This window comes from Athene cunicularia (assembly GCF_003259725.1).
Source record: "Athene cunicularia isolate RWA chromosome 2 unlocalized genomic scaffold, athCun1 chr2_part1, whole genome shotgun sequence".
In the NCBI taxonomy this organism is placed as follows: domain Eukaryota; kingdom Metazoa; phylum Chordata; class Aves; order Strigiformes; family Strigidae; genus Athene; species Athene cunicularia.
In genome coordinates this window covers 45,914,045-45,934,693 of record NW_020799095.1, presented here as the reverse complement: position 1 = coordinate 45,934,693, position 20,649 = coordinate 45,914,045, and the positions used below count along the sequence as shown (strand labels likewise).

Genomic DNA, 20,649 nt, shown 5'->3' with positions numbered 1-20,649 from the left:
GAGGAGTCCCCAGAGCGAGGTCAGGGATCTCTTGAGAGCCACCCACCTTGCAGGACCTCCCGTCAGGGTGGCATCGATGACGTGGTCATTGTCAATGCGGAACATGTACACGCCACGATTCTGAAAAACAGAATTGGAAAAAAAACTCTTGTAGACTTTATATAATTGTCAAGGATTGAAACAAAGCAGCCATGTGGCTCCTGCACTCGGACTCAGACATCATCTGCTGGCTCAGGAGGGAAAGTACCAGTGGCTGCCCTTACCCTCACTGCTTTGTGAGGGAACAGCTGGGTGAGGAACTGTTACAGTACCACTGAGTCACAAAAAGGAAGTTGCTTTAAATTTAGAGAAGTTCTCATTAAAAACCAAGGTCCCAACATCTCTGTCAGAGCTCTCTCTTTATCCTCCGGGAAGAGAGAATACAGACTGCCTACCTGGCCAGGGCATTGTGAGATTTATTACACATTTACATACTCTGATCCTTTAATGAGAAACACTACAGATTCCTCTGGTTATATTTTTAGCCTATTGCATTTATAGCATGGCAGAAAACAGAAATTGGGGGGGGCCTGAATTCGTCAAGTAGAAAGCCAGCATTTGTTTTGTTGTATGAACGTTTGAAAGGGGAAGGGGAAAGAAACAGCGAACAAACACCGCCCATACCTGAGATTCATAAAGCTTCTCCTTCCTGTTTGCTACCTCATTCCGGATAATAGTTCCGATATATTCAATGACCATAGTGTGCTTTTCAATGTCTCTAGCAGCATATAAGCCCAGGCCCTATGAAAAATATTTTGCCATTTAGAATTCTGTCATAAATTTACATTTACACTGCATTCATTCCTGCAGAAAATCATGTGAAAAGTAAACTACCCAGAGAGAATGAAGCAGCACAGATAAGTAACTGATGTTGTACCAAGCCGAGATGCAGAACCCAGCTTCACATTCAATTTTTAAGATGCAAGACAACGTACTTGGCTTCTGTCTAGATGAGAAAGCTTCTCTTGTGCCTTGGACACCTGAATCTGTAAAGATTATAAATTCACTGAAAAATAAAGTGAGCCTTACTAGAATGGAGAAACCTAACAGGGACACAACAGCACAGTTAAGTCCAATTTAAAATAAACAACAACTGTGTCATACACAGTGAGATTAATTACAAAGCGTTTGCAAAACAGTCCATGGAGCACACCACCAACAGAAAGCAACGAATTTCTTATTATTGTGAATGCAAACAAGTATCAAACTCTTTGTGCTAGTCACATACTGCTTTCCTCAGCTTGGTTTGAGCAGGTCATACTTACACTGTGTATTTGGGTTTTTTTACTAAATTTTAGTAAGATTTTGAGAAATATGCTAAAAAACACCCCAACCCAAAACGTGAAAGAAACTTTTTTCCAGATGACTGTAAGAAATTAATTTTTAAGGTGTTTGCAATAACTAGAAAGAAATCTTACTTGATAAATCTATGGAAGTGACTTGCCACATAGAAATTGCTTATTTTGTGACAAGACTTGATTTTGCAATCACTTTAGTTTCATTTTTAATATAAATATTTCTCTATAAACTATATAAAAATATAAACTTTACACATAAAATGGGTATCAAGAAAAGCGTAAGTACATTTTTTTAAGATACACTTCCTAAAATGAGAACTGACCTGAATACGAGAGCGAGCCAGATAGACATTGGACTTCCATTCAGTTTTCATTTTGCGGTACTGAGAGGACTTGGAATGGACGAACTGCTTACTGTAAGGCGCATTCAGTTCTCCCGTAACTGTGCTCTGAAATGATTTTGATGTGCTGGTGCTGTTCAAGGTGTGAGGCCTGTAGGAATTGGGCATATAACAGGAAAGAATACAAGAAAAACTGAAGATTTCTCTGAAAACGGCCACAAAACCCATTAAAAATTCTTTTAGACATACAGACACTTAAAGCCAGCTAGCAGAGACAACAAAGCAATTCCTTTGGTTTGGGCATGCACATACACAGCCAAAGACGACAGGGTTTGTAAGCAGCAGACGAAAGCACAAATAACCCTAAGCAGCCTATAAACCCTGGGCTGTACTATGTGAAATTAAAACAAAATACCTTAACACAAACCTCTTGACATGGGTACTCATTTTAGGCTCAGCACGGGCACAGCCCGTGGGGTTGATAGCAAGAGGGAGTTCCATTAAGGGGTTTCGGCCATAGCGGAAAGTGTAGTTCTCACAGGCCTCAACCCCTGGCAGCTGCAAAAAAACAGACAAGAAAAAAACCCAAGTCATTGTATGTTAATTGCATGTAACAAAATATTTACTTTTCCAGACTTCTTCCTGTTCATATCCTTATCTCACATGTATATGAGATATCCAACAATCTGGGGTGATCCAGCAAGAACTGGGATTGTGAAGACTCACCGATTCGGCAATCCTGGCCACTGCAGAGACTGTCAAACCAAAGAGGTCTTCACCCTTCAAATAGCCGGGAAACAGCTGGAGCATTTCAGATTCTTTTCTAACAGAAGCAACGGGCTCCAAGATCTTATCCCACACACCTACACAACCATACAGGAAAGAATTACAGTGATCAAAAAACTAAGTCTATTGTACTGGTTTAAAAATGAATGCCTGAGGCTGTCAGGAACCAGAAACTAATACTGAAAAAGAATTTTGTTGTTGGTTGCATACACAAACAGGCTGGTGTTTGAAAAGTGGAGAATAATTTGGTGAGTTGCAATTTGTCCTAACCAAATCCCAAACAAGCATGACATTTCTGCTGCACTCTCTTGGGAATGAAGCTTTTAGTATTCACAGCTGTCCTGGTTTCAGCTGGGACAGAATTAATTTTCTTCCTAGTAGCTGGTACAGTGCTGTCTCTTGGATTTAGTGAGAGAGTAATGCTGATAACACACTGATGTTTCAGTTGTTGCTAAGCAGCTCTTATCCAAAGTTAAGGAGTTTTCAGTTTCCCGTGCTCTGCCAGGGAGCAGGTGCACAAGAGCTGGGAGGAGACACAGCCAGGAGAGCTGACCCGAACTAGCCAATGGGATATTCCATACCACAGAACATCACATCAGTACAGAAAGCGGGGGGAGTTGGTTGGGAGGGGCAGATCACTGCTTGGAGCAACTGCATTGTGTATCACCACTTGTCTTTTCTTGGGGTTTATTTCTCTTTGTTAAATTCCTTTTCATTATGATTATTGTAATAGTATCTTATTCTTCTTCTTATATTTTAATTTAGTTATTAAACTGTTCTCAACCCACAAGTTTTACTTTTTTTCAAGGGAACGGGGAGGAGTAAGCAAGTGGCTGTGTGGCTGAGCTGCTGCCTGGGGTTAAACCATGGCAGCAGCATGGAAACTGTCAGTCCTCTGACAGCAATTACACAGACAGACTCTCCTGAGAAAACCTGCACAAAGTGGAATTTTCTGAGAATAAACTGTATATTCTATTTCCATTGATGGACTACAGTCACTCTCAGCTGCCCGTGGGCCATCCTGGCAGCAGCGGTCTGTTGGGGCAGAGCGAGGCTGAGGGTGTCAACAGCACAGCAGGGAGGGCAGCACCCATCGCGCGGCTGGCCAGGCGCACATCCGCTGCCCTGCCCCTCAGACCTGCCCACACCGTACGGCCGCACGTATTCCTCACCCTGCCAGGCACCTCACCTGCCCCGAGAGCAACTGGGCCAACTCAACTGTCTTTATTGTGTACTAACTTCAGCACGGCTGAAGAAAACTGAGCAGCAATATCGTATTTAAACAAAGTCACTTTTTGTGAAAGGAAACCTATGCTGGTGTCCCTACTGTTTTCATTCATTTCCAATAATCAATCTTGGGTCTCCTCTGTGAAGATGTAACAAGCCATCTCATTTGCACAGACGCAGTTTCTTGAAAGGCCTCCTCAGTCTTCACAGCACAATGTTAAAAACAGGCCCTGGACGCTCACTCTAAGGATTACATTAGAATAGTGTCTGCAACATTTATTTGAAACATTTATCATACCACAAGTATCAGTAGCAACAAACCAAACAGCAAACCCACAGAAGTCATGATCTTAGTTCACAAAATTTACCTTTTGGTGTTGTGTCAGTAAGGACCAGATCTTCATGGCCTTGCTCCACAACCTTGATGACAAATAACGGAAGCCCATCCTTCTCCTCAATTGAACAGAGATAGCGGCAGCGTCTGTTTGCATATCTCATGCTCCAATACAAACGGCTGGCCTCGTAACCCACAGGGAAGAGTGCTTTTGAGGAGTGGAAGGCCTGCATCTGCTGTGGCAGCAGCTGACCGACGGCATGGAAAATCAGGCTTCCCACACGGAAAGTGTGGTCACGTTCCCCTCGCTGCACAATGCTAGCGATCTGCCGCACTTCATCGCGCTGAACGTAGACCCTCCTGAAGACTGCAAAGTAACTAAGTTCTTGCTCATGAGTTCCCTTTGGTTTGTGCATGGGGCAAAGCATGGTCTTGTCTTTAAAAAACATGCATTGTGCTTTAATGGCACAGGTAAAGTGATAAATATTGGTGCACCTTAACCTGTGACAACTGCTGGTGGCACCCATTTTGTGACAAAACATGCATTTCATTTGCAAGCCTCTTCGCAGTGCTAGTTCCACGTTTATTAAGGCACCAGCTTGTGTCTCATAGACTTCTGTAGACCAAAGAGCACAGTTCAAATGGACCCAAAGGTCTAAATCCAGGTTAAGAAGCCTTGCTGGTCCATCAGTTAATCCATCACCTTCCTCGTGACAGAAGCAACATTTCCTGTAGTCTTTAGGCACAGGATCTGGTTTAAGGGTTGTGCCCAACTTTTTAAGAAATTCATCTATTTCTTCTTCACAAGGAGGTTTGAACGATCCTTTAGGAATCACAATTTGAATGCTCCACTTTTTCCATTTCATTCCTTTCCATTTCTTACTTGGAGGCCGACAGTCATCCAGACTACTGTGTATTGCTTTTAACCTAGGTTTTAGTTTCACTGTTACCTTAAGCTCATCTGGTTTTGCCTCTACCTTGGCTGCTTCAAATGCAGGAGGAAACATGATGGGGGGTGATGATGGCGGAGAAACCTTTTCCTGCAACTGAGGCAGACAGTGGACGTCCAAAGTGGAGATGTTGTTGCTATACTGATGGAATGCTTTAGGTGGCCTCTCTTTCATCGGTGACTGTGGCAAAGATTGAACTGATTCCTGTGAAATCAACAGAAAACTCTTTAAGAAAAAAATCCCAAACCATTAAATGTGTCTTGAAAACACTGTCAGGTCAGTATGGAAGAGGCTACTTGGAACACCTAAAATCGTGATGCAGCAACAGAGAAAGATGGAAATTACCCTGACCCACATTATCACAGCTTGTGCCAGGATACAGAGCGGAAAAATTCCCCCAGTCAACCTAGAACGGGGAGCCCTTTAATAGAGAATAGGAAGCACCAATAATCCTTTGTCCAGTTTTTGCATGAGAAACTACTCAACTGCCCTAGATGAGCTGACAGATTTAGTTCTCAGGTATTTTTAGAAAGTTTTGTTACAACACAAAATAACCTTAATATAACGGGTCACAGAATTAATGGGTAAGAATCCTGTTATTTGGTAGAAGGGGAAGATTTGGAATTAATGTCACATACTTTTCCTAGAAACAAGTGGGAAAGAAATTCCTGCAGGGCTCTAGATTAGATACACCTTGAGGACTTAACTATTCGGTCACAGTAAACAAAAATTATACCTGGAGAGATTTGTTTTTTAAAAAAGGAGAGAGAAGTAGACAACAAAGGAAGTTTAGATTAAGGAGTGCTTATGTGGTTTGCATGATTAGTCTTGAAAGAGTAAATGAAAGGATCAAGAGGCTGAACATGACATTTAATTAACTTAATTATGTATATGCTGATGCACTTGTGCAGAAATGTTACTCTGTTTAAATACTAGTGAAAATGAGTTACATGAGATACTAAAAGGATGTGGATGTACACATGTATTTATCTTCTCCTCCAGGGTTGTTTTTTTTTTTTAAATTTCTTTGGAAAAGATAAGTAGGATGCATTTCAAGGAAGGCTGCAAATTCTACAGTGCATACAAGACTATAAGAAAGTATTAATTAGGTAAGGCTTGAAGCACATGGCCTGTTTTGTCCACTGATTTTGGGACAAAAAGGTGCAGCTGAACAAGAAAAAGTAGAAACCAAGCTAGTTAAAAGAAGTACTCAAAAGATGTTATCTATGAGAAAATAAACTTAGCGGGATCATTTAGTCTTAAATGAATGATTAAGCGAACAGAGATAAACTTAAGTATCTTCCTTTGAAACTGAACGAACCTGGACATACCAAGAAATAATGCCCTGTGTGGAAGTGCTGAATTTCTCTAAGGTGTCCTATACCCCTCACAGTGTCTGTAGGTAGACAAGTACAGTGTGCTATTCGGGACCACCTGAGAAAAATCCCTGGCCTAATTCCACTTTCAGTTGTTAAAATGTCTTTCTCCAGTAATTAGAACCTCTTATTCCTCATCACTGTCAGTCAGCAGGCTCTTTACTCGTATTTTGGTAATTAATGCTTTAAAATGGCAGCTTTGCCCAAATAAAGTAACAGAATAGGATTGTATTTTTTCAGTTACATTGAACAAATAAAAGTCTTTTTGCAAACTTGCTGCTCAGTTATTTTTTGCACAGTTGTCTTTTTTTTTTCCTGTATAAGCCAAATCAAAATGCAGAATATAGTCCTTAAGGATGTATCATGGTTTTGTACAACACGTAGAGAACTTAAGTGACTACTTTTTTGAGACTGCTGCTTCAGAGCCTCTGTGCTGCCATGTATCTCTGTCTGACAGAAAGTTCTGCAAATCTGAATTTTACTTCATGCCATCGGTTCAGAAGCTCACCATCTGAATACAGAGCAATTCATTTATAAACCTCTAAAATTAAGTGCAAACTTATCCCTCACTCCCCTTTTGTTCTTCAAAAACCAGCTGCAATAATTTCTGCTCACTAGGGTCTATCAACATTTGATACTTACTTTGTTCTCTGAGTTTTTTGCTTGCACAGCTGCTGAATAAAGAACAAAGCAGTTGTTGCTACAGAATACAATGTCCTTCATTTTATCAGAGCCTTCTTGGGAATCCTGGGAATCAAACATGGAAGATTATCAGAAGTGCATTTTAATACCATTCTTCACATAAGTGTAATGAAGCAAGTCTTCCAATCTGGCTAGAAACTCCTTATTTGTAGAACATTTGTGAAATAATGAGCAATACCATGATATAAATACCTGATTATTTGACATCTAATGTCACCACCACCTACAACCTTGCTCTTCAGCATTTTTTGCCTTTAACAGAAGATGAACAATCAAAATAAAGCATTCTATACCATGCACCCATCTGCACCACAGGCACACTTGCAAAGTAAAATCCATTTTCTTTTATCTTTAGATGTCAAAAGAACATCTCATTTCAGCCTAATCAAAGACACTTCATACTGTTTTATCTACTGATCCATCTGTAAATCATTACTGGGAACTCAGTGCTTTTCTGACTACATGAACCCATTGTTTTTGTATATGAACTCTGACTGTAACTTTGTTGCATAATTATCTCAATCTCATCAAAAGAGCAATGGTACTTTTTGAACAAATGACCGTTCCCAATGTAAATACAAATCTGATTCCTGCTCAGAAAGAGTACAAGTATTTTTGCTCTGACTATTCATGTCTTCCTGACATGGCAAAATGGCGCTGCCTTACAAATAAACTCTTTTTGAATTAAGGTCCCTGAAGTGGTCACAGAAGAGGGTTAGTAGCAGAAATTAGGAAGCTGCCATACATGGAAACTATTTTATGAAATTTACTGAAATTCTTTTCGTATAAATAACAATTCTGACATTTCTTATTTGTCCTACAAATGTGCTTGCATGTCCCATCTTGAATTAGGACACACACAGAAGGGAGACTACAAAGAAACCTAGAAGTTGTGTCAGTCGGCATGACAAGCAGTAGTCTTTGTTGCCTTCGTTTGCTCATTCACTATTACATGCAAGAAACTACTTCCACTGCAGTACCTGTTTGAGGAAAGGCAGGTCTTTGAAGGACTTCCGCACACCACTACCAAGGACCACAACTTTGCAATGAGAGCACCATCGCGGTCTCAATGCTGAGCCTTCTGCGATATTCTGACTGTGATCCTTATAGCCAGGTATACCTAGAAAATAGGTAAGTCTGTTAGAAGCTATATCAGATTAAACCAAATTTATGAGAAGTCACGATATTCTTCAGTGGTCTAGAGGAGTAGCATCCTCCTGGATAGGGTGTGGAAGGCAAGCTTTAAACTATGTCCTGATGGGAAATTGTTTAAACTAGACCAAAACCAGCTCTGTGAACAAGGAAAAAAAATCCATTCTTGTACAGGAAATGAATAACTAAACCAAGATAGGAAAACATGCTTAAAACAACTATGTCAGTTCTCCAGCACAGGAACAATCTTTCTGAATGATGGATTTAGAATCAGACTGGACAAAAAAACCCCAATAATGTTGGCAACTGCTGGAAGAAATACCTCACTGACACTGATGGATCAGAGAGAGATCAGAAATATTAATTTATGGTTACTGTCAGGAGCAGGTCCACATGTACTGATCAGATCAAAAAAGTATTATTTAAAACAAGAATCAATTATTTAATTCTAGAGCATGAATTTATGAGGCTGAAATGCATTAATACTGACTCAGTTCAAATTTTGGTACTGAACACTTAAAAAGAATTAATGCCCACTCACCATTGCTGTTTGCAGAAAACGGCATGTTAGGTTGCTTGAGTCCGTAAGACCCTACGATCCTGGCAGGTCCCATGGATCCTGCCTGAGGGCCCTGAAGTAGTAAGTGTTGCCTGTACTCCATAGATGGGTTTACTCTGTGACTGTTGGCGGTTGGCATGGAGGATGGGATGTCTGGAGCGTTACTAACCTCGTAACTGTTGGGAATTCTGACGTGGAGCAGGTTGGAGAATGCTGCTACAACGCTACTGATGTTCTAAAACAATAATAAAAACATACCTTTGTTTTCAGCAGACAGGCAGTTAAGATAGCAGTAATAAAAATTATTAGAAGATTGTAACAGCTGCTTTATTGTACTATGCTATAACTCCTTCAGATTCACTATATATTAAATATTTTAACTGCTGTTGTACTTTATAAATGTAATACAAATTCATTTGGTTTACCTCAGCAGCTGTGGGATGTAAAGTAATTGCTACAGAGATAAGGCCAGATTTAGGACCATTCTGGGATGGTCCAAGCTGAGAGGCAAAGAAACCAGAACCTGGTAACGCTCCTGAACCAGGTTCTGATTTTATGTAATTCCTTTTGGCTTCTGAACCTGAAAGTAAAGCAAAATACACCAGGTTAATCCTACACACATGAGAATTTAAAAAAAACCCAACTGGTTCTAACTGTTTGCTCTGCCGCAGCCTCACCTTTTCCAGTACTGCTAGGTAGGATGGGAATGATGGGAGATGGTACAGGTTCTGGGTTCTCCTCCTTTACAACCGACAAGTCTGGATATCTACTAATTTCCATTCCCACCACACTTTCAGGAGAGGAAGAAGGAACAAAGCTGTCAGGAGTGTCCCTGTCCTCACAGTGATCTTGAACCCTGGAACAAAACCCAAGAAAATTGTTTTGGAAACCGTCTAAAAACCTTTGTTAGGCTGAAGTTATAAGTAATGACAGGGAGTTATAATGAACTTGCTTCTTGCTACTAGTCATGGAACACAATTATGTGGTAGGCCATTACTTCTGGATATCTCACAGTGCACTGCACGTCTTGAGAAAGATACATAAAGAAAATCAAAGGCACTAACAAAGCCCAAGCTCCATCACAGAACTGTCTGTTCCCCATGGCTCTGTCTACCTGTGTAAAAAATTAGTATTTAATATTTGAACTTTCTGGTTTAAGTGTATTCATTGGTCTATCCCCCCTTGTCCACACACAGACTTCAGAGGTTCAGACACCCATAACTTCTGGTTAGGCAAGTGAAAGGGAGGCAAAACGGAAGATCTTTGCAGGGAGACTCGCGTTCTAGCAAGCATTTCTCACACGGTTACAGAAACCGAGTAGAGTTGGGGAGTTTTCAGGCTTTCTGTTGCACAGTACTGCTGTCTGGTACAGCAGTCATGTACTGTACAACAGTACCATGCTGCTCCAGGAAAAATACCAGGTTTTATGGTCTTCTTCCACTTTTAATACAGCAAGGTAATGAATTCTTAACAATTTAACAGAATCTAGAATCTAGCAATGGCAGAAGTAATCTATTTCACAAAGCTGCTCTCTACATGTGGAACGCTAAGAGTTAACCAGGACAAATTATCCCATTACATGCTCTGCACTGTGTGGCTGTGCGCTACAGGTTTCATTTCTTCACACCTTCACAGTCTCATCTACTAAAAACATCACAGAATCTGCTCCAATTTGCTCCATGTTTTTGAAGATATCAAGGAAAACTTACCTTAACTCCTCCTGATTGTTGTGAGGTGGTGTTGGAAGTGAAGCTGGAACATCCACGGTTTTAGGGCCCTGAGCCATTGCTCTTGCTAATAAATCATCTTGTGGCCTGAAAGGCAACTGGAACTGCTTTGGTCCCAGAGCTTTGGTAACTACAAACAGAAATGCAGAGCACAGTGAGACATCTGTATGGCTCTTCCACTGATACATGCTGGGTGTATCAGGGTATTGGTGGCTCCTTGAGACAACCAAGGCAATACAGCAGCTGGTAACACCACTCTCATCCACTTGTAGTTCAAAAATTTTTCATCATTCAGGATTAATCTCCATATTTACAAAAACCTGAAATTTTTGAGCGAAAAGGACTCGAATGGCTTTGGAGTGTGCCTTCTGCCAGTATCAGAGGATTTTTTACTTGAAAAAAAAATTTTAAATCAACAACTTTGTAACAACAAAGGAAAAGGGGTGAGAAAAAAGTTTTTTAATCATTGAACAATCCTTAGGAAGAGGCCGTATAAAGTATTATTTAACAGAAAGCAATTTTAATTGACCAAATTACATGCATCAGAAAATATATAGCGACTATGTACAAAGCCTGCTGAGGATATATTTTGGGTAGACTGTTTTGAGCTCACTCAACTATCTGATTAGTCACTTGTACTGGATATAAAAAAGTGATTTTAAGGTTTTCTTTTTCATATTTTAAGAATGCTTCTAGCTCTCAACATTTTTTGAAAGGGAATAGGGAAAAGGCTTATCATCTGACACTATACTTGTGTAAAATAAAGGTGGATAATAGTGATTACAACCTTAAAGAGTGTAAGCATACTGATTTTATAAAAGAAGACTATAGCAACTGAAAAGCATCCCAATTACCTAGTTTGCAATTTGCTACGGACTTGACTCTATTATGCAAACAATACATATTAGTCTTACCATCATGACCTCCTAACATACCAGCCTTGCCAGCAAGTTCCTCAGTGGTTGCGAAGCCATTTACCAACTTCTGGCATGCCACTGGGGGTGGTGTGGGTGGAAGAGAGGCTGGGGGTGTTGGAGGATTGCTCAGATTGTTCTGCTGCATGAGATTAAAGAACCGTCAATCAGCCATGGAACACAGGGTGAAAACTTGCCGCCTTCTAGTACTAGATAAAGTAACCCACTCACATATTTTTACACCCAGAGGTAGCACTGATAAGCAGTAATAGTTAATTCTCAAGTATGCGACCAAACACATGAAAGTATCTATTATAAGAGATAAAATGCTTTGCTTGTATCAATGATATTATCAGAGAAATCGTTTACACGAGTATGTTACTGAAAAAAAGATATAGCTAAATTATTTACAGAAAGGCACGAAGAACATTTTTAGGAAAGGTTTGGGAGCCCCAACAAGTTCCTACAGTTTAAAGTCTGAGCTTAAGACTAAGAGCTATCCTGCAGTGACTCTCCATCACCAGGAACAAGTCAGCTTACGCAACTTACACTAAAAAGGAAGCTACCTCACATTTAGCACAGGATGAGCTTTCACTGAAACAGTTACCATGGAAAAGCAGATACTCTGCAAGTTCACACTCCAGACTACTTCTAGCTAGCTTACTTAACTGCCCATATTTTAAATGAAAATTAAATGAGAACTTCAGAATCAGGTCTTGCTGCAGTCATGCCTACAAAGCTAATACTTACTATTCACTTTTGATCACAGCAACTATTTCTGCTAGGTAACATTCTCAGCTCACATGCCATGTAAGGCTGGAGTAAACACTACTGTTTTTTAATGTTACTGAAGTTTTTATATTAGAGTAGCCAAGCAGCAAATTTGATTCTGTCTGCTCTCCCAGTATTGCCACTCTAGTCTCAGAAACTGAGTTTTAAATTCTGTGGGTTATTAGCCCATCAACAAACAGTCTATTCTGTTCAGAGTTCTCAGGTTCTGAGTCAGGGCTTAGTGGACAAATGAAGAAAGTCTATTTCCCATTTAATTCACATTAAGAAATGGTTTAATGCTTTCAATGACATTGCAACGTACTGAGAATTCAGCCTTTTCTGCTCCATAAAACTGTAATTACAATTTTCACTATTTAGTATCCATTTGTAAAAGGAATACTTGGTATTTTTAAAATAGTTTACAACACAATTTCTAGAATTGAATTCCTACAGAGTAAAACAATGGTGACTGTTTCACCACTGCACCGTCTATCTAGTCTAGCAACAGAACTCTTAACAGGCAGGAACTCTAACCAACTAGTACTAATAATGTAATGAACTTTTCCCACAGAGAGCACACAATGGAAATGCAAATTAAAACCATACCTTGTAAATGAGCTGGGAGTAGTAATCTGAAGCCCCATCAAGAGTAGCACTACCAAAACTTCCTACAAGTCGATTTCCACCATTTAGCTGGCCACTGCCATAGGGAAGAAAGTGTGCAAAGCTCACTCCAATTATTGGTTCCATCAAAGGCAGAAGAGAAAGCTGCTATATTAAAAGAAGAAAAACGTTAGAAATTAATTTGTCTGTAACAAAGAAGCACTGCAAATCTCCGAAGATCAGTAGAGTGGCTTCCAATTTGAAGCAATGATCAGAATTTACCCACTATCAGAAAGCTCTGTCAAACATAGGCTGCTCTGTTATGGAAGGCAGTCCCCTGACCATCACAGCCACAGCTCCAGCTCCCTGCCAGTTCACCCACAGAGGCTGCCAGAGCTGACAAGAACTCCACGGCAAAACTTTAAATTTCCTAATTTCGTGGAAGTTTTAATTTTCTCCACCCAGTACTCAAAATCCAATTTAATGATCAACTCCATTTCCATGAGGAGAAATCCACTCTTTCAAGTGTTCTCTTGCATTACCCAGGATCTGCATATGTACCTGTTTTAACTGGATGAATGTATCAGTATTAGGGTAAATAGCCTGCTTTTCTTCTTCCTCTTTTTTTCTTTTCTTGGACCGAGGAGCTGCCTTCTCTCCAGTCCTCTGAGCTCGCTTATTTCTCTGTTTCTTGGTTTCAGGTCCTACATCTGTTCTCTGAAGCTGGCTGTTACTACACCCAAATGCACCTTGCATCTGGTTTCCTGCAGTTTGCTAGTATAAAAAAAGTGAAGCAGAATTTTTGACATTTTAATATACAGTTCATTAATTTACTGCATGATAGTCTAAAAGAACACACGCAGTATAATAAATCTCATTGGTAACAAACTGTATTTTATGGTTTGTTTACTTTGTTGTCTCACTGGCAGCTGTAACTGCTGTACTGTCCCTACACACAGAATTATGACTTATTGTTAACACCACTGACATCTGGAAACATCATTAAAAACTCACAGACCAGAAACATTTTCTTTTGAATATCCCTAAAATAAATGTGCATGCAACCTTAGAGATTTTCACGGGGCATAATGAAAGGCAGACTTGGTTACAGAAAAAAGGCATGTAAGTTAATATAATACAAATGTATTTTGAAGTTAGAAACAAAACCAGTATTGTTAAAGACTTCTGGATTGTACCACTTGCTTAAATACTTTCAGTATGAATTTGCAAAGCTATTCTTCGCATAAAAGAATAGTTGTTTAAAAGCAACCAGAATGGGACATGGTAACGCAATGTGGATAGTGGCAAGCCAAAAGAATGTCCAATTTCTTTTTATCAATTATTATTTTAAACAGCTCTATACAACCCCTACCACAAGTACTCTCACAACTACTCCTGTCATGTATATTTTAACACAGATCTCTAACACTAAGTTACCTGCTGCTCACAATTACCTTTATTTTTATCAATGTTTATTAATTTTCAATGTGTTTAAATTTTATTTCAAAGATGTAATTAGAGTTTAGGCAGTCATAAACCAAAACTGAACAGAGATTAAAGATTATGATTAGATAACCAGCAGACTGAAGTGTAAAGTTTATACTACCTCCACAGAAGGCAATTTTCTTTAGGTCTGTTGTTAAGAACCTTACAAATTATTAATCACATAATGCCATTATTATAATGAATTAATGCTCACTTCTATTAAAGTAAAATTCATTAGAGAAATATTTTGTAACACAGAAATCCAGCAATTTTAGGAGATCTAACAATTTCACACTTTTGATAAAAATTGTAGAGTAGTCTCTAATAAAATTAGAAACAATATATGATTTTCACAGGCAAAAAACAAGCATGGCCCTGTTTCATTCAGGGAACACTCCAAACGGCACAGTTGATGGGGTGTGAAGCCCAGCCTTATGCCTCTGGAGAGGCGCGCAGGTCATTTGATACAAGTGAGGTGTAGTCACAAAAGAAAGCAGCATACAGACATACCATATACTGTACAGAAACATACTAGGGGCTAATTAAGAGTCATAGTGTAAAATCTTGTCTTAATCTTGGTAAATAGTAGGAAACAGCATTTTTAAAGATCACTATCTACAGAAAAACTATTTTTTGCATTTTAATAATTTCTGAATATGCTGATCTACGAAGTCATATTAAAATTTGTTCTTTTTGTAACACAGATGATTTACTCATGGAGAAAAGGCAGGAAGGGACGTACAAATTCCTTAAAGCTGTTTATTCTACCCTTGTGCAGGTAGGTTACCTGCCCACCTTTTCACAAATGCCTGCAGTAAAGGCACAAATGAGCCTTTGATTGTTGATGACCACTGTACAACAAAACCAGTAACAGGCTCACCATTCCTTCAGCTGGATTCTGCTTCTCTGCTAATTTCTTATCCCCAGAAGCCTCCTCTTCTGTTCGGCTGCTGTTCTCTGATTTCTGATTTAGAAGAGATGAGGACTTCTTATTTTTAAGCAGGTGTTTCAGCAATTCGTTCCCTGACTCCCCTTTTGCTGCCAGAATGCTAGCTGCTTGTGCTGGACTCTGAGCTGAAGAGGCAGGCTGTGATGCCACCTTATCTTCTTCCACCTTAATACTGCTCGTATTTTCTGCTTTGGGCTCAGCTTGACCTGAGCACTGATCAGTTTCTGCCTTTTCTAGTTTAATTTCTTGAATGCTGGTAGATGTATCTGTTTTAGCCTTTTCAGTTTCTGTATTTACACTCAGCTGTTTCTGTGGCAGACTGCTGTTGGGGAGCTCTGGAGAGGTCTGGCTCTCTCCTGTGTTTGATGCTGATGGGCCCGTTAACTCCACTGACTCTTGTTCGTCTTGATGACGTGAAAGTTCACTGGGGGTGTTAACTGTGGGGGTGGAGGTAGAATCAGAAATGGTTGGAGTTGATGGTGCAGTTATATCCGAATGTGGAGTTGACGGGGCTTTTATTGACTCAGCATCATCGTCCTTTTTCTTTTTCCGTGTCCTTTTCTTTTTGCCTTTCTCTTCTGGGATTATGTCAGAATACAGCTGTATAAGTGACTGGCTTGATCCAGGGAAGTTTGCTGCCTGGGGCACGCTAGTGTCTGAGCCACATGGAGCACCACTGCTGAGTACTGTAGATGAAGGAACAGCAGGAGCAAATGGAGGCCTGACTTGGTTCTGCGTAAAGGTAGCCCCAGGGAGATTCCCATGAGTTTGTTTTACATTATGGAAATTAGGGGCTCCACCTGGAACAGCAGATGCATCAGGTCCAAAAGCTGTAGGTCCCACTGGCCTTCGCTCACTGCTTTGCATAAAATTTGTGGCAGGAGGCGAGGTCACAGAACCCTGTTGCAGAATTTGCCCCATTTGTTGCTGTTGATGCTGTGGAGACTGCTGAAGAGGTCGTGGAGTTTGTATGAAATCACAAGGTAGATCAGAATTAAAGAAAGGTATCTGAGATAAGGATGTTTTGTTATTTAGTTCAGACCCTATCATACCATGCTGTTCTAGTTCCATTCTCTGCTGTAAAGCCCTCTGTCGATCTACCTCCTGCATAAGCTGAATGCGTTGCCGTTCCTGTTGCTCTCGTAAACGCTCCTTTCTTTCCCGCTCTTGAAAACTTTCACTAAAAGGGTTATTGTCCTCAAACTCCACCCTCGGTGGTGGTCCTGACTGCGCAGTTGCATTTGGACCAGGCACAGGAGCTGCTGTACCAGGAGGAATTGGCAATGCTGTCATTGGAGGCTGCATCCTTGCTGGATTCATGGAAATATGACTTGCAGGAGTATTTGCAGATTGCCATCCAGATAAATTTGGCATTCTGGCTGGGTTGGATTGCCCTGGGATTACCACTGCATGTTGCTGATGCTGGAGCTGTTGTGCTACCATGGGGAAGTTTTGCTGATTCATTGCTGGTGATGTTCCTCCAGGAACCATTGGTGGTTGAGCCTGGACACCTGGCATTATAGCATGTGGTGCCATTCCACACTGCTGCTGCTGCTGCTGCTGCTTGATTCGATATTCTTCAATTAGTTCTGCATGCTCCTTCTGCTGCTTTCGAATCTAAAAATTGAAAAAGTCATTACTCATCTCTGACATGTACAATGTAAGTAGCATAAAACATGTAATTCACCATTATAATTTCAGGAGACAGTGAACCTCAGGCAAAAATAGCATTTCTACACAGTCTTGTTTTCTCTCCCCTTTTAAGGCTAAATAGCCATTATTTCATTAGAAATACTATTCATCCCCAAATTTTAGAAAAAATAACGTGCCTCAAAGTTCTTATTACATGCCAAGACTGCACCGTCTTAGAGAATATACAAACCTAAAAGTGATCCTTGTCCTACAGATCTTATCATCCATGCACAAGATAATAATAGTTGAGAACAGACAGGAAAAAGGAAACAGAGAGATGGATGATCTTCACACATCAGCAAAAAATTTTAAAAGATCTAATTGAAAAGCTTTCAGGAAAACAGAGAGGTAGCTTCCCGTTTATTCACAGGCAGATCCTCAAACATCATACAGCAGATGAAAATGGCAACTGCTGCTTGAAAGTTTCAAATTTTAGGAAGAAAATAAACTCAACTTTGACATGAAAAGTTAAGCCTAGTAAATGATTTTTAAAGGCAAGCAGAGGAAGTCAGTGGAAGGATACAACAGTGTCAACTGGACAAGAAAAAGCATTTCAGAAAAATAACAGATACATAACTACCCCACTCTCTTAAAAATTAAAAGGGCTTGTAATCCATTGTTTAATAATACATACATTATAGAAAATCTCACTCTCACTTCTACTCATTAGATTATGACTTCCACAACTTCCATTGCTGTTTGTACTGACAGAAGTCCATAACATAATTAAAAATGTTTGACAGGACTCTCCTTCATCTGGGGCAAAGGACAAGCCAGAGGGCTCAGGATTAAAGAGGTATTATAGGACACACTCCAGAATGGTGGACAGATGCACCCAAAAGGCTATTTGCACACTAATCTCAGGTGCAAGATGATTTTTGAGCTCTGGCTTGACAGTGACACCTCCAGATAAACTGTGCCACTGCATAAAGCCACCAACTGGATCAATGTGCACTGCACAGACCAGTGCTCTAGGACTTCTTTGTGGGTATACAGCACCATGCTGGCTTTGTTTGCCTATGCAATGAGGCATCCAAACCACTATGCCCTCCCAGGATCTGCAGTGGCAGACCAACCATGTGACTGTCCTTGGAATTAGTTGAGATCTCAAAGGACCAGCACAGACTACACCCAGCTGGATCTGAGCCAACCTGCACAGATTGACCTGGTGATTTGAAGAGGGCAGGGGAGAACAAGGCAGAGCTTATTAGCACAGGCACAGTGCCACACCAAAGCACTTAAACTGCCCTGGCTGCAGAGACAATATGGCAGTGTCTGCATGGCTCTGTGCCTGAGCTAATAACCCTGTCAGACATAAGCTTGTGCTACACAGAGTCAGCTCCGGTCTTTCTGCGCCTGTGTCCAGGACCAGCAATCCACGGGGATTTGAGAGCTCTTTTCTCTATACGTACATATATACACTTTGCCATTTTCAAAAACTAACAGAAGCTGGATTACAAAAAAATTACTTGATCTGATTTGAAAGAATGGTGAATTGCTTCAAATAGAAGGTCCTTAAAAATATGCTTTAATAAAACCTTATTTAAGCTCCTACTAGGTATGTAACAAAGTGCTGTTTTGGATGTGAATGTCTGGTCTGAACCAGTGGTTGAAGGGGAGTTGAGGGCATTTACCAGCAGTATATGAAACTTAAGTTTTAAAATGAAAAATAGAAGAACCTTAATTATGGGGCACTAAAGGAATCTGCCAGCAATGCCACAATCAGCAGCTGTTACTTCAACATAACTCTACTGTAAGACCAGACTGACATATGTATGATAAAGATGGGTTAAAGTTTTTTGCATTTATTCTACCTGTCATTCATTGTGGAAGGGGGAAAAAAAAAAAAAAAGGAAGAAATGATGTAGGCACAATTTATCTGCTCCATCCCTCTTCCACAGAGTGAAGAGACAAGCCAAGTAGTGCATACGTTGACTTGAAGCAACAAAAGAGCAAGAACTCAAGGGTCAGATATCACTTAGGACTTCATTCCCAGCAGCCTCCTGCCAATTTTCCCCTTCATATTAATAAAGGATAATTCTAAAGCATTTTCATGTTCAGCAGGTCTAGTTCATCCTGAAAATCATGCCAGATAATTTATAAACAATGTCTTGCAGAACGCAGCATTCGATACTGTTAGCCAAAACATAGATTTATCAAAGCTATTACTGGTTTAACTTCAACCTCACTTACTATAACAACAGTTAGAAAATGTAGCAAGCTAAATTCCAACTGAATACAAAGAAAGAAAACCAAAACCTAGTGAAAGTGGTTACACACTGGAACAGGGGCCCAGAGAGGCTGGGAAATCTCTACCCTTGGAGACTTACAAAACTTGACTGTCAAGGTGCTAAGCAACCCGATTCGACTGTGAAGCTAGTTCTGCTTTGATCAGTAGACTAGGTGATCTCCAGGTATCTCTGACCTGTATTTTTCCATGATACAACAACAGCTAATACATACTGATGATCAGTGTCTAGGATCTAGACTGATCATAAAACTAGGCTAACACAAAAGATACAATGAAAAGAGACTTTCAAACAGTAACATTTAACTGGCATATAACCAAGAGGTTCTGATTATGTAAGGACACCTGAAAAGGAGGGAGTTATGAGTTTCATTCAATCCTGAAACAAAGCCCTACATACTAAGCCTTTCCTCTTAATCTTTAATTTCTGCTTTTCACGACGCTAGGAACTCTGCTGACAATTGCATTTTGTCAAGCAATTTCCCTTCTTCCTGAAGTATTAAAACAGCTTTTCATCATGTTTGCCATAGCATATTCTCCTACAACTCCAGTGCCACCAGCAACCCAGTGTAATGCTGTCACACATACAAAATATGATAGGGAGTGGGTCTCTTTGAATAAACTCCACTGTAAGCATTTCAACTCGTCTTTTAGGAGATTTAAAGGAAAATTAAATTATATTAATATTAAGGTGATCAGTTTAGATTCCAGATGATTACCTGTTCTAGCTGTTTCTGGACCATACTTTGCTGCTCAGTAACATGTTTAAGCTGTTCTGCATCTTCTTCTGGGAACTCACGGCCAGCTTTCTTGGCTGTACGCTGTTTTGCTGAGAGTGCCTTTTTTGATTTTCTGTGTGCTCCAATTTGCTCCTCAAGGTACTTCTGTTGCATTTGAAGAAGTTGTTGTGTTTCTTGCAGCCATTCTTCATATTGCTTTCTTTGTGAATCATCTAGAGAGAAGGGAAATTAAGTATGATATGAGCTCATCCTGGGAGTGGGCTCATCCTTTTAGAGATGAAGTTTAACCATCCGGTTCCCCCCTTATTTTAAGAAACTACTGGTCAAGTTCAGCCAAATCTGACAGAAGATTTGGTATCTCAAGAGATATTAAGCTCTTAGAGTGATCTGAGTAAAGGAGACAGAGATTCAAACTACTGCATCTATTGAGAGCAAGCAGTTTTAATGTAGTCCCTTAATTTCAAGAGACACCAGCTTGCTGTCTGGCCATTAAATGTGCACTTGCTATCCAGTGAACAAACACAGCTTTGAAAGCAGCTACAGAATCTGGTGGTACCCTGCTCTGCCACAGAAGACCTCTGGAAGTACTCAGGTAGAGGGAGTAAGGACACAAATTTCTCATCAACTTCATTAATTCTGGTGTTTGAAGAAGAGTTTTGTACATATAAAAGTTTTTATTACTACTTTTATAAAGAAAATTTGAATTATAAACATCCAAATATTCATGAAAGGACAGAAAGATATTGTCTTTGTAAA

The 20,649-nt window shown here is 40.0% G+C and overlaps 1 protein-coding gene across 7 annotated transcripts in view; it reads right to left on the bottom strand.

Annotated features, from left to right (window-relative positions):
- The window catches only part of KMT2C (lysine methyltransferase 2C), a 150,499-nt gene that overhangs the window by 2,958 nt on the left and 126,892 nt on the right, over nt 1-20,649 (bottom strand). For 4 of the 7 annotated variants that reach the window (XM_026843347.1, XM_026843348.1, XM_026843350.1 and 1 more), the window contains 17 exons: nt 19,873-20,105; nt 15,145-16,830; nt 13,341-13,553; nt 12,783-12,947; nt 11,406-11,547; nt 10,474-10,621; nt 9,442-9,620; nt 9,190-9,344; nt 8,747-8,999; nt 8,034-8,173; nt 6,994-7,098; nt 4,060-5,179; nt 2,405-2,541; nt 2,094-2,236; nt 1,661-1,829; nt 664-780; nt 47-120 (listed from right to left, as the gene is read on the bottom strand). In XM_026843347.1, coding sequence (XP_026699148.1) covers nt 47-120; nt 664-780; nt 1,661-1,829; nt 2,094-2,236; nt 2,405-2,541; nt 4,060-5,179; nt 6,994-7,098; nt 8,034-8,173; nt 8,747-8,999; nt 9,190-9,344; nt 9,442-9,620; nt 10,474-10,621; nt 11,406-11,547; nt 12,783-12,947; nt 13,341-13,553; nt 15,145-16,830; nt 19,873-20,105 — 5,179 coding nt within the window. The remainder of the gene's footprint in view (nt 1-46; nt 121-663; nt 781-1,660; nt 1,830-2,093; nt 2,237-2,404; nt 2,542-4,059; nt 5,180-6,993; nt 7,099-8,033; nt 8,174-8,746; nt 9,000-9,189; nt 9,345-9,441; nt 9,621-10,473; nt 10,622-11,405; nt 11,548-12,782; nt 12,948-13,340; nt 13,554-15,144; nt 16,831-19,872; nt 20,106-20,649) is intronic. The other 3 variants (XM_026843345.1, XM_026843346.1, XM_026843344.1) reach the window with 3 other exon arrangements.